At 35.7% G+C, this 12,247-nt stretch overlaps 1 protein-coding gene across 2 annotated transcripts in view; it reads right to left on the bottom strand.

Annotated features, from left to right (window-relative positions):
- Window positions 1-4,860: 4,860 nt before the first annotated feature.
- Window positions 4,861-12,247, bottom strand: part of LOC120328994 (uncharacterized) — a 47,891-nt gene continuing 40,504 nt past the window's right edge. For both annotated transcript variants that reach the window (XM_039395593.2, XM_039395594.2), the window contains exons 36-42: window positions 11,792-11,936; window positions 11,102-11,329; window positions 10,219-10,431; window positions 9,631-9,780; window positions 9,048-9,190; window positions 8,013-8,185; window positions 4,861-7,659 (exon numbers count right to left, since the gene is read on the bottom strand). In XM_039395593.2, coding sequence (XP_039251527.2) covers window positions 7,485-7,659; window positions 8,013-8,185; window positions 9,048-9,190; window positions 9,631-9,780; window positions 10,219-10,431; window positions 11,102-11,329; window positions 11,792-11,936 — 1,227 coding nt within the window. In that variant the 3' untranslated portion in view covers window positions 4,861-7,484. The remainder of the gene's footprint in view (window positions 7,660-8,012; window positions 8,186-9,047; window positions 9,191-9,630; window positions 9,781-10,218; window positions 10,432-11,101; window positions 11,330-11,791; window positions 11,937-12,247) is intronic.

The raw sequence follows: 12,247 nt of genomic DNA, 5'->3' as shown, positions 1-12,247 counted from the left end.
AAAAAGCGGTTTAACTTTTGGCGCGGTTCTTCATTCTTGACCCATCGTCACTCACAAAAGATAATGACTTTTCATAAGTTACCGTTTCGATTGAAACTCTTAAGAATTTAAAGTACTTACTGATAAACTTTTTTATTTGCCATCATTTAGGTTAATATACTTGGCCACACGGTGATCATGCGTGATAAGGCCCTAAAAATACGGTATCTACAATAAATACTCTTCCGGTTTGGAGAAATTCAATAAATAATGTTGAAAATTCGGCAAAAAATATCAAAATCTTGTAGTTAATTTGAATCACGAAAGATAATATGTGCAAAAAGTGGCCGTGAATACACAAAGCAGTAATTAAGAACAATAATTATTGATAACCCTACAAAATACAAGTCCGCTGTTTCGTAATATTAAATATCTCGATATTCCATCAATTTTATTCTATTTTTAACAGCATCGTCCTGTCCTTCACTTACTTAAACATTCTCCGTTTTACCTGAAGAGTCCACTTCAACTGAATTATTTCCCCAATGAACAAACTTTCTGTTTCTAAAAGCATTGATTGCGATGGAGACTGATTACTTCTCAATGACAAAATAATGACAAGGATAGTTGAAGCACTTAACAGAAAAAGTACCGAAAAAATAATTAAAAAATCTTATAGACGCAGTGAGAGCTGCTAGACTCAGCAGTGGTTCCCAAACTTTTTGAAAAAAATTCCATGACGGACCCCTTGCAATTTTTTGAATGATTCCCGGCCCTGCGCACTGAAACAAAACATTAAAAGATTACAACAAAAAATCAATGCGCCGTGAAGTGAAACGAACAAAAGAATATAAAGCGCAACTCTTATGACATGTGTGACATCCAGTCTGTTCCGATATTTGGTAAACGTACGAAAGGGCAACAACACCTACAGCCCTGCAGTTAGCAAACTCGTGGAAACATGAATTGAACTCTCTCTGTGATATCACAAGCACACAGCTATGTGACATCACAATGAGGCAGTGTGATCGAAACAGAAAGTGACGAATCAGTGTCTCCAACGGTGATTACGAAGCAGAAAAAGGCGACAAATGTGTATTTGTAAATTTAAGCACTTAATTTTTGTATTATAATTATCGAGCTATGAGTCATATTACAGATTTGTTTCGCGGACCCTCCGAAAGTGCCTCACGGACCCCAAAAGGTCCGCGGACCCCAGTTTGGGAACCACTGTGCTAGAGTAAAGCCATTACAACTCCTGAATACAAAAATGCGAAATTTCATTGCCAAGGCAAACGGTTAGAATTCGACTCGTGTAGAAGTTATGAGACATAAGAAGATATATCTTTTTTGTATTTTTTAAACTGGTTTAAATCTATACTTAACCATCTTTCATATTTGAAATGGGTCTGTAAGCCTCCCGAGTTCCAACCATACACACTAGACGCATTATAAAGCTGCAATAAAACGACGAAATAGAATAAATTAATCAGGTTTCTCATGAAATGAGTGAAAAGATTACGTCAAGCCTTCTTGGTCACACAAGTAAATCACTTTAATATTGCTATATGACGTCACATTCAGCCACTCCAAAGTTATTTATGACTTAACAAATACACATTTAAAATTTAATAGTTAGCTCAAGGAATAGTTGGTACTCGTAACAAACGTATTCTGTGGTTTGTTGTATCTAACCCATAGCGGCATTGGAAGAACATACACAGAAATTTTACAGTGTAACCCTTCGCAAACAACTAAGTTTATGACAAAAAAAACATGGGAAAATTTTATTGCATAAGACAAACATTTTTTATACACATCTGCAAATTTACGATCTTTTATTACAGCAAAACTCGTGTTTTAGAATGTTATTTTCCCTCGTTATTATATTGAACGCTTAATTAAATTAAACCTGACAAGCTGAGACCCAACTTTTTAAATATTATTCTATCAGAAGCCGCACTTTATCTGTCATCTCTCAGATTATATCCTTTTCAAAAGGTTTTCATTATTTAATTTGTGGACTCAATATCCTAATCTTTAGGTTATCGCATTGATTTGAATATGTTGTCATTGTAATTTGTTCCAACGTTCCATCCATGTTAAGCTTATATCCATCACTGTAGATTGTGTATAATATAAGTAATACAAGTCCAACCCGGAGCGATAACAAACAACAACTAGTTTACATTTGACTATCTGCTTGTAGAAGGCATATATTTAGGAGATAACCATATGGGACGAGATAGAAGACGTATATGCGTTTATTTTTTGTTATGTATATTAACAACCGCTATTAGTCTTTCTTTTCTGAGAAGAAAAGTTCCCTTTGGTGGTATGATATTTTTTCCTTTCCGCTTGTAGAAAAGCCTAATTCGGAGACAAGGAGCGGAAGGCCTTATAAAATTCAACTAAAGATTGGAATTTTATTCCGATTTATCTTCTTATAGTCCTATTACAAGTTCAGGGACTGTCTGAGTTAGCCAAGTTAATATACCCCCTGTCCATAGGCTTCCGTCCCTTTACACAACTTGATGTAAAGTGGGCGAACAAAATTAGTTATCTCCATATTGGTACACACACTTCTGAAGCACCTCTAATTCATCTGCTAACTTAGCCTAGCTACCGGTTTAAATCCCCAAACACTCAACCGATTTATATTCCAAGTCGTAAATCATTAACCTGATTTAAATGGCTGAAAAGCAAACAAAGGCCAGATTTTATTATTCTAAGTTTATTTATACACTACTAAAAAATTTGTAAGAATTATCTAATTTTGTGTGTAACTTTTATCGCTAACTGTGGGCCAAACAAAATTAGTTCTAGAATAAGAATGGAATAAGAATATTGTGTACGAGGGCGCTTCTGCGTCATTCATTACTCCAGTGGTATTTTGTGATTTTCATTTTGTGATACTTTTGAATTATTAAATTAGTATATTGTTTGTCTATTTTCCTCAAAAATAATCAGCCAACAGGTGTCGCTGACCCGAAGAATGTCACAGTCCTTCGGGAATCTCCTATCGATTGCAATGAGTCTCAGACGCTATTTCTTATATGTATATTTACATTTTTTATATTGCCGTTATACAATCTTGCCCCTTTTTCTTGCATTGATTCCTGCACGATAAAAATAAAATATCTGAATCTGAATCTATTACATAATTATCGAATGCCTCTGGCTATTATGAAAGATTCTGAAACAATTACTAAGTAACCCCTCGTTTCCCAGCCTGGGAATAATTCAGTAATTCTTGTGGAAGAATTTTGCTGTAGTGAATAGTAATAATAATATTCGTCTCTATTATTACTATAATTTTCATCTATAGACACATTGTAACTCTTTGGGCGGTACTATAGCAGCTTAAATACTAGTCAAGGGTTGAATAAAGGGCACCCCCGTAGTATATGTATCAGGTTAGGGTTAGACCATAATTTTATTCCGATTTTCCTTATTTTAGTTCTATTACGAGTGCGGGGACTGTCTGTGTTAACCAAGTGAATATATCCCCTGCCCATAGGTTTCAGTCCCTTTACACAACTTGATGTAGAGTAGGTGAACAAAATTAGTTACCTCCATATTGGTACACACACTTCTGGAGCACCAAATGAAGTACTTTTCACTCATAGCGAGGGATGAAAAAAGTGTTCCAAAATAGGTATATATAGATTCCCATAAGCAGCAGAGTCGGTGTCGAAGTTGGGCATACTTCACTGGAGTTAGAGTCATATATTCAAACTCCCCTCACTCAGAATTCTAATTTTTCCAGAGTCGAGGTCATGTTGAGCTCTCAAGAGTGATAAACGACATAGCGATCAGATACCGCCGACTTATCGATCTAGCGACGTGTATCCTTCGCTCTCTCATAAGCAACACCACGTGTCCCATCACCAATTATTTAATAACTCGCTAATCATACGACATGATTCATCCAACAATTAATACGCTTCTGGTCCGAAATATGATGAATGTACATGCAAAATTTGGAGCAGACTCAACCTCGTTTTCGTGAGATATCGCGTAACATACGAAGGTGTCTAAAAGACAGACAAACAAACAAACAGACAAACCTATCAACATACTCACCGAACAAGATCGATAGGTAATGAGGCAGAATAGAATGAAGCAGATTCAACATCGTTTTCGTGAGATATCGTGTAACATGCGAAAGTGTCTAACAGACAGACAAACAAACAAACAGACAATATCTATCAACATAATTACCGATCAAAATCGATAGGTAATGAGTCAGAATTTTATCAAGTTTACTAAGCGTTCTGTCTTTTCGAAGTTTTTGTTGTAAAAAAATTGTTGTAGAGTTATAGCCAGAGTGAAAAATTTTCCTAACCAGGATGTCAATTTTCTTCGATGCGCTGCCATGCCAAGAACTATTTCGAGAGAAGGAGATAGGTGACATTCCGAGAGAATATATCATAAGGTGAATCCCGACTCATGCGTTGGTTGAACATCAGTTTATGAAAGACTGACTGAACGCTGGTAGGCTACTGTATCCACTAGTTGAGGACCTAACTATATATCAATACTTCTCACTCCATATCGCAAACTGTACCTGAGATAACACCTTCAATAATAGAATACTCTATAAAACCCACTAAAAATAGCTTTCCATATAACACAAATTGAAAATCTCGAGCACCTAACTACAGCCCCATTTAAACTCGAACCCTTTTCTGAAAATGCACGATTTTCTTCCACGATTCAACCGAACTCGAATTTAGAGGCCTTTTTGTCTAACATTACTTTTTTTTCTGTTCTATTCATTTATGTTATGTAAATAACTCCCTGAAATAAACAGAATATCGGGATGAACAAGTAAAAATGTCCTGCCACTTTTTTCAACAGAAAAAATACGTTCTCACATATAAAGAAGAACGTTTTATTGAAAACAACATGCTGCTTCGTTGTAATAACATTTTTATCAAATATTTTCCTTCAGACCCGAATAGGCTCGAGTCAAAATGGCTTTCAAGTTCTATTTCGGGCCATGCTCGGGACAAATGTATTTAACATTCAAAACAAAACATAAACGCATATAGGTCTCATATCTGATTTTACATGGCCCCGACAATATTCTGACGAAACTTCGAATCCATAAAGTTAATACTTAGCCTAGTAATACGAATAAAATAAAATAAACAAAAACAACAAGACTATTTGAACGACAGACAAACACCGGACATAAAGACAGAAAGACAAACGTCGGACATAAAGATAGACAAACAAATCCATTATTATTCCATGTATGTAACTTGTACATGGAGGTTGTACATAGCAATGGCCACGTATTTTGGCCAAAATTCAACAAATATTTCAGATAAAAATAGTACAAATAAATTCATTATATTTCTTAAGGCATAAATCCATGTTTACGTAAAGCAAGTCGTTGTGACACGATTCGTATAGTACTAACGTCGCAAATTCATTTAGGATCATTATGATAGGCATGCGGTAGATTAAAAATAAATTTTGATACTCCCATAATATGTGTACCAGGTTAGAATTAGGCCATACTTTCATTGTGATTTTGCTTATTTTAGTTCTATTACGAGTTCGCGGACTGTTTGTGTTAGCCAAGTGAATATACCTCAGTCCCGTTGCACAACTTGATGTAAAGTAGGCGAACAAAATTAGTTACCTTCATATTGGTACACACACTTCTGGAGCACCGAAATTTTTATGGCACTTATCTTCACAAATATTTAAATCAAACTAGTGCAACATAGGGCATTAAAAAATCACAATTTTTACAGAAATTTAATATTGAAAAAAGCGAAAGCAATGGAGTAAATTACTTTTTAGACAACAGAAATTTAAAGCTGGCTCAATCACTTAATTTTTATAATTTATAAAGGATGATTTTGTTCCAAAGATTTTGCTAAATATATAATCTATGACCAAATTTAAAGAGCCACAATGGAATCGAGGTTCGGTTATAAATATGCAAATAAGGCATAATTGTATACATATAGTTGAAAGAAGGCGTTTACTGTAATAGAGAATGAAAATGGTTGATTGCGACGTAATTATTATGACGCAACAAATCATTTAAAAGCAGATGTCAAACAAGCATGTTATAGATATCAAATGATTACAATTATCGACAAATTTCAATACAGAGATGATACTATATTTGAAAAATTTATCCATGTTTCTAAATTAATATGAAACGGACGTATGACGACATTTGGTGACGTCATTATTATTTCGCTTAAATTTTTTTGATAATATGTCGGTGATAAAGATCAATTTTTCTAGATCTTAACATGATTTTTTTTTTCAGTTTTATTTATTGAATTACTGGAAATTATGATTAAAGAATTATTTGTCAATGAATCACAAAAAAAAACTTTTTCTCAAGTTTTGATTAAAAAATTGGTTAATAAATCTATAATTTCATTATATCCACACTTTTTACAAGTTTCAAAATTGCGATTTTGGCGGATTGAGTAGGTAATCGAGATCAGGCTATGTATAAAGATATTACACGTGTTAGTCAATGCACTAAGCTGAGTTTGGAAAATAATTAGGAAATGAATCAAAGTGATTAATAGCACGCAGAGGTTAGTGGAAGAATGATAAAGGACGGTAAATATGACAGATTAACTTATTGTCCCGAAAGATGCCTTTTTGTTGTTAAAAGAGCATTTTTTTAAATTTTCAATATCATTCTGAATTTTGATATTTCACTCGAACAAAAATTTGAAAATGTTGTCCGATCCAATCAGAATGACTGGTGGTTCTATAACGACAGCGTTGAATATTCGCAATCTTGTTTTTCTATATGAAGAATATGAATATTGGTAAATACTAACAACTCTGAATATGAACAAACAGTTTTTCAGAGCTATTTTTAGCAAAAATTAATGAAAAAATGATTATTAACATTTGATTATAGTACAAGAGACAAGATATTGAAATTAAGCTTCAGTAGAACTCAATGAAACGATACTAAAACACTGAATATATAAGTAATAAATTTGTAAGTTGGCGGCATGAAATTTGATGCCACAAAAGCACTTGTGTGGTGTCTGCTATGTTCTAAGATGGTGGCATGAAATTGACGCCACACTTCAGTTGAAGGCACTTGTGCGGTGTCATCTGCTATGTTACCAAAGATTGTCAAAACAAATAATGACAGAACAAACAAACATTTAATAAACATAAAATAATACACAAAAATAATGAGAAAAGGCTCATATTATGCTGTTTAATTCGATGATATAAAAATGTAAGCAAAAAAGAAAGAAAGGAAGAAAAATAAATTGCAAAAACAAGATGCTTGTGGTCCTTGGTGAATTATTTTTTTCGATAAATTTCAACCTTTTCAGGAAGAAATCCTGAAAATAGAAAATATAAATAAAACGTTTCATCTGGCTTTAAAATATATCATGACTGTTACCAATCATCAACTCTCTTCCCATAATTTTATTTTTATCCACAATGCAATAGTATTTAAATTTGGCAATTTATGTCCAAAGTTCGCTTTACGGAAGTTCTTCATCAAAGAATCCTGTTGTTGGGCCTCGTGGTGGTTGGGGCCTTATTGGAGGACGTACGATTGTTGGGGAATCGTTACCAGTGTGAGTTCTCATGCAAACAACGCATCGACTAATTCGTTGTCTCAAATCTCCCGCCTTTAACGTTTCTGAGACAGGTTTTCTAAAAAATAAAAATAAAAAATGTATTAATGACCAATCGTTCAGTCACAAAATTAATGATTTAATCTAAGCAGCATAATTCATTACAGAAAAAAATTCAGATATTAGCTTCCTTTCTTGTGAACTTTGTGATAATGCTTCAGGCAAGCTGCTACTTAGCGAGGTATCATGTTTTGAAAGTCTGAAATCATTTCAGTTACATTGCAGTCATATAGCCTATCCCATTTACATTTTTTACAAGGCATGTCGATAACAGGCCTGGGGATATATATGGAAATAATATCCTTAAATAGGTTTGAACTACACAGTCCCGCCTCTGTTCTGGGTCAGCAATTTGGGTTAAGACGAACTTACTTAAATTGTTGATCTCGTGATATAGTAGCCAACCAGAAGCTGTATCCGTTCGCATATTGGTTGCAAGTTCCTCTCCCGTGGCATTCAATGAATGGAGCCGCCCTGAAGTCTTCAAGACAAGAACCTGGAGATTGTAATGATTGTCCACTGCCTTCTGCGCCTGCTGCTGTGTGCTGCAAAATATATAAGATGTTCATAAAGTCTTAAAAATTTTTAAAATTGCAAGGGGAATTTGGTACTCCTGAAGTATGCGCACCAAGATGTCGCACAACCTGAACCCTAACCTGGTAAACAACCTGAGTTCAGGTGGTGCGCTATCTTGGTGCGCATACTTCAGGAGGACCGGGAATTTATTGATATCATATATTGTTCGGCGCTCACATATGTATTAAATGAAGAAAAAATACTTAAGCAATTACTGATTGAAAAACAACAAGCCTGGTTAAGATATATTGAGAACTGACTTCATAACAAGATTGAAATTGTAAAGGGGCTTTATGGACACCCTGTATATACAAATTTGGTTCGTATTTTTGTACACAAAGTCGACCTATGATTATTTAGAAGATTGTTTTTTAAGGGGAAAACATTGCGCTTCTTTATAACTGCTAAAAAATAACCTTTGAAAATTTCAAACTTGCATTAGGTAAAAATAAAGATGTCACTCAACCGCTACTCATATCTTTTTTCATATTTCCTCAGGCTTGTTCCTCCTGAGCTTGTTAACTTTAAACAATTCCCCAAACGAGTCCGCTGGGGACCAATTACACCCCCTGATGCTAGAAGAATCCCACGAGAAGGAAAAAATGTCGGCGACACCCTTAGCTCATTTCTAAACCAAATATTAGAGGAAACGTTTGGCCACACATAGTTTTTTCTAGATTTCCTACGGAGGAATTATCTGCGGCGAAGTTTCCTAGAACCAGTAGAATTGCACACACTAAACCACATTATTTTACCAATTCGCTACAGCCATTTTTTGTCGTCATGGCAAAAATTAAATTTTTAAACATTAACAGAAATCTTGCAACTTACCATTACAAAGCTGTATCCGATCCATAGACTCTCCCAGTTATCAGGACAATCTGGTACGATGTCAGATTGACTATGGACAGCGAGTGTTAGTGAAGGTGCTTCACATACAGCGCATCTGCTGATGTACGGCTCTATGTCTCCATCTGTTAAATTAAAAAGAAAGATAAATAAAAATGAAGTTCAAGAGGTATAGAAATGAAGTACAGTGAGATATAAGGCAATTCCACTCAAGTTCAAGGTTTTTTTCTACAAATTATATGGCAGGGGTTGGCAAAGTTTTTGAACCAGGGGCCAAACATTTTTCCCACCTAGACTGGTGGGTCATGTAAGTGTGACATAAATGGGTACATTATATGAACAATATTTACAGTGTTACAAAGCAAAAGTGGAAAACAATAATCCCCACGCCAAAACTAAATTTAACCACAATCTCAACAAATTCCTCGAGATATTTTTAGGTAAAACATCAAATTTGATTTTAGTTTTGTTGTGGCAGCATCAGGCGGGCCAAATTGAATTACCCAATGACCAGATTTGGCCTGCGTGTCGTACTTTGCTCATGTCTGATATATAGTCAACTTACCTGTTACAGCCACCATAGACATCGGGAAAGGTTCTGGTGTTGAAAGCCAATATGAGTAATCGTTCCTTGATGCGACTCTGCAATTGTCGTTAACGTTACAAAACAAGAAGGGCATTGGACTGAATCGACGCATGCATGAACCAGCTTGTCCTGAAATATTGAAATTTATAAATTACTATTTTGAATGATATTGATGATTTATCAATGATTCAGGGATAATCTTCAACATACCGCGTTTCCCAGAAAATAAGACCTAGCCTGAATTTTGAAAATGATTTTAATATAAGCCCCACACCTTAAAATAAGACCCAGTCGAAAGCGTACAATTTTTTGACCTAGTCGATAGCAAGAAATCTCTCCTTGACATCCCCAAAATAAGCCCTAGTGTTATTTCTCGAAAGAAAATTAAAATAAGTCTGGAGTGGTTACTTTACTGTTACATATTATGAGAATTTGCATCAAAATACGACAAACGGCAGTGTTACGCAATAGATAGGTGTGAACACTAACCACAAAAGCTCAAATCAAACGCACACTTGCACGGTAACTATTGCTCTCTCTCTCATAATTTTTGTGTCGTCAACTCACCTAAGTCTTGCCCGTGAGCTCTCTCATTTCCTTGCAAGAATAAGAGAGAATATCCTGCCCACATTCTTAGCATACCAGTTGGACATTCTGGAACGTCGGCTGTTTGACTGTGCCTCGTCAAGAAATATCCGTGATTAAGAATAGAAATTCCTGAATCGCCAGGCTGACCTGGAACTCCTGGCCGACCGTCGCGTCCAGCTGGTCCAGTGAAACCTTAATAACAACAAAGAAATTGAATCCGGAGCAATAAAAACGATTATTTCAAAATTATTTACTTAAGATTTCCTTATTCCAAGTCTCTATTGATATGGTAAGGGCGAGTAAAATGTTGTCACTTTTCCGGGGTAGTTGGGGACAACCAACAAGTATAAATATCTGACATAGTATAGAAGGCCCGTGGGGGCCCGTGTCCCCAAGAGGGCCACAGAGCAGTTGAAGAGGGAGCCACAATGCTAGATGCAAAACTGATTTTACTTTTCCCTTTACTAAAAAAGGTTCTCGTTCTTTCCAGTCCCATTGTTTGACAAGGTTATTTCACAGGGTGTATCCCATTATTGAGCATGAATTGTTTAAATTGTTTGAGTGCTAAAAGCCTCCTAAGGGGCCACGAGCCATAAAAGGTCGAGAACCACTGGGATAGGACTTTCACATTTACCCCGGGGAGAGGAAAGTCCATAATGCAATCAATTATATGGCAAACCACGGTCTCTTATCCGGTTACCAGTTCATGTCGGGATGGATTAGTTAGCTAGTGATTTGTTCCCGATGAATGGATCTTCATGGATTCAATGGATTGTAAATTGTCTGCATGATTATTATTTAATTCACATCCAAGAATTACTATTTCCAATAACATAATTACTAAAAATTAACATGAACTTACCAACAGGACCCTGCCTTCCGGGCTCTCCTCGATCTCCTGGTGTTCCAGGGCGTCCATCCAATCCATCAAATCCAGGTTCTCCTTTCGATCCGGTGTTACCAATGGGGCCAGATGGCCCGCGAGGACCAGGTGGCCCTGCCAAACCTTCAGGTCCTGTGTCTCCAATTTGGCCTTCTGGGCCATCTCTAATAATAGGTGCTGCATCGCTTCCAGCAGGTCCGATGACACCTGAGTAAAATTTCATGAAATTACAACTCCATTTCAGTAACGTGAAGTCAGACGCAATGTGTTGTTTGCTGTTTGGGGTGAGTGGGCACGTGCGATTTTGCCCACTTTCCTGATTTTCTGTATGTTTGTTTCATTTGTGTTGCCATGTATTGCTTCATTGTTTTGTTGTGGCGGAAAATCGAAATAAATACTTACTTACACTTGCTTACAATAAACCAGTAATGGTTTATCGATCATAGTCTCCTATGAGGAAGTCTAACATAGAATCATATTGAGATAAAAAAAAAAACGTTGCAAAATTACAGTATAAAAAAAGTAATTTTGAAATTATTTTACCGGAGACTTCCAGTAAAACAAATAACAGCCCTTTCATTGATAATTACAGGCATTTACCGAAGTAAAATAGGTATATTTTAAATGTCTTTTCTAATATGATATAACACTATTTATTATTGGACAAACCTCTGTCTCCTTTTCTGCCTTCGCGCCCATTCAAACCTGGCAACCCTGGTTCTCCAGATTCACCGACCCGTCCTGGGTATCCGATTAGTCCGACATCGCCCTGACTTCCCTTTTCCCCTGGGAAACCACGAAGACCAGGAAGACCCTAAAAATAAGAAAAAAAAGATTAGAAATTGATATGTTGTCCCAATAGTCATGAAACATTTTGGATTGTCATATAAACAGCAGGTTTGGTTCAACAATAATCGCAAAAATGATCAATCATTGGGAATAATGCTAGAAATAGAAATAATCTTAATCATCATTTGAAAGGCCTCCTCCAGAGGTGGCTATAATACTGCTAACATAAATACAGCAAATTTGATATAAATGCATATTAAAATGTGCGCACAAAATGGCCCGATAAATCAAGGCGATGACATGCAATTGTTATTATTCATGTATTTTAGCATAGAA

Source organism: Styela clava, chromosome 7 (assembly GCF_964204865.1).
Source record: "Styela clava chromosome 7, kaStyClav1.hap1.2, whole genome shotgun sequence".
NCBI classification, from domain to species: Eukaryota; Metazoa; Chordata; class Ascidiacea; order Stolidobranchia; family Styelidae; genus Styela; species Styela clava.
The sequence above is the reverse complement of the archived record's forward strand: the minus strand, read 5'-3'. Positions and strand labels throughout refer to the sequence as shown.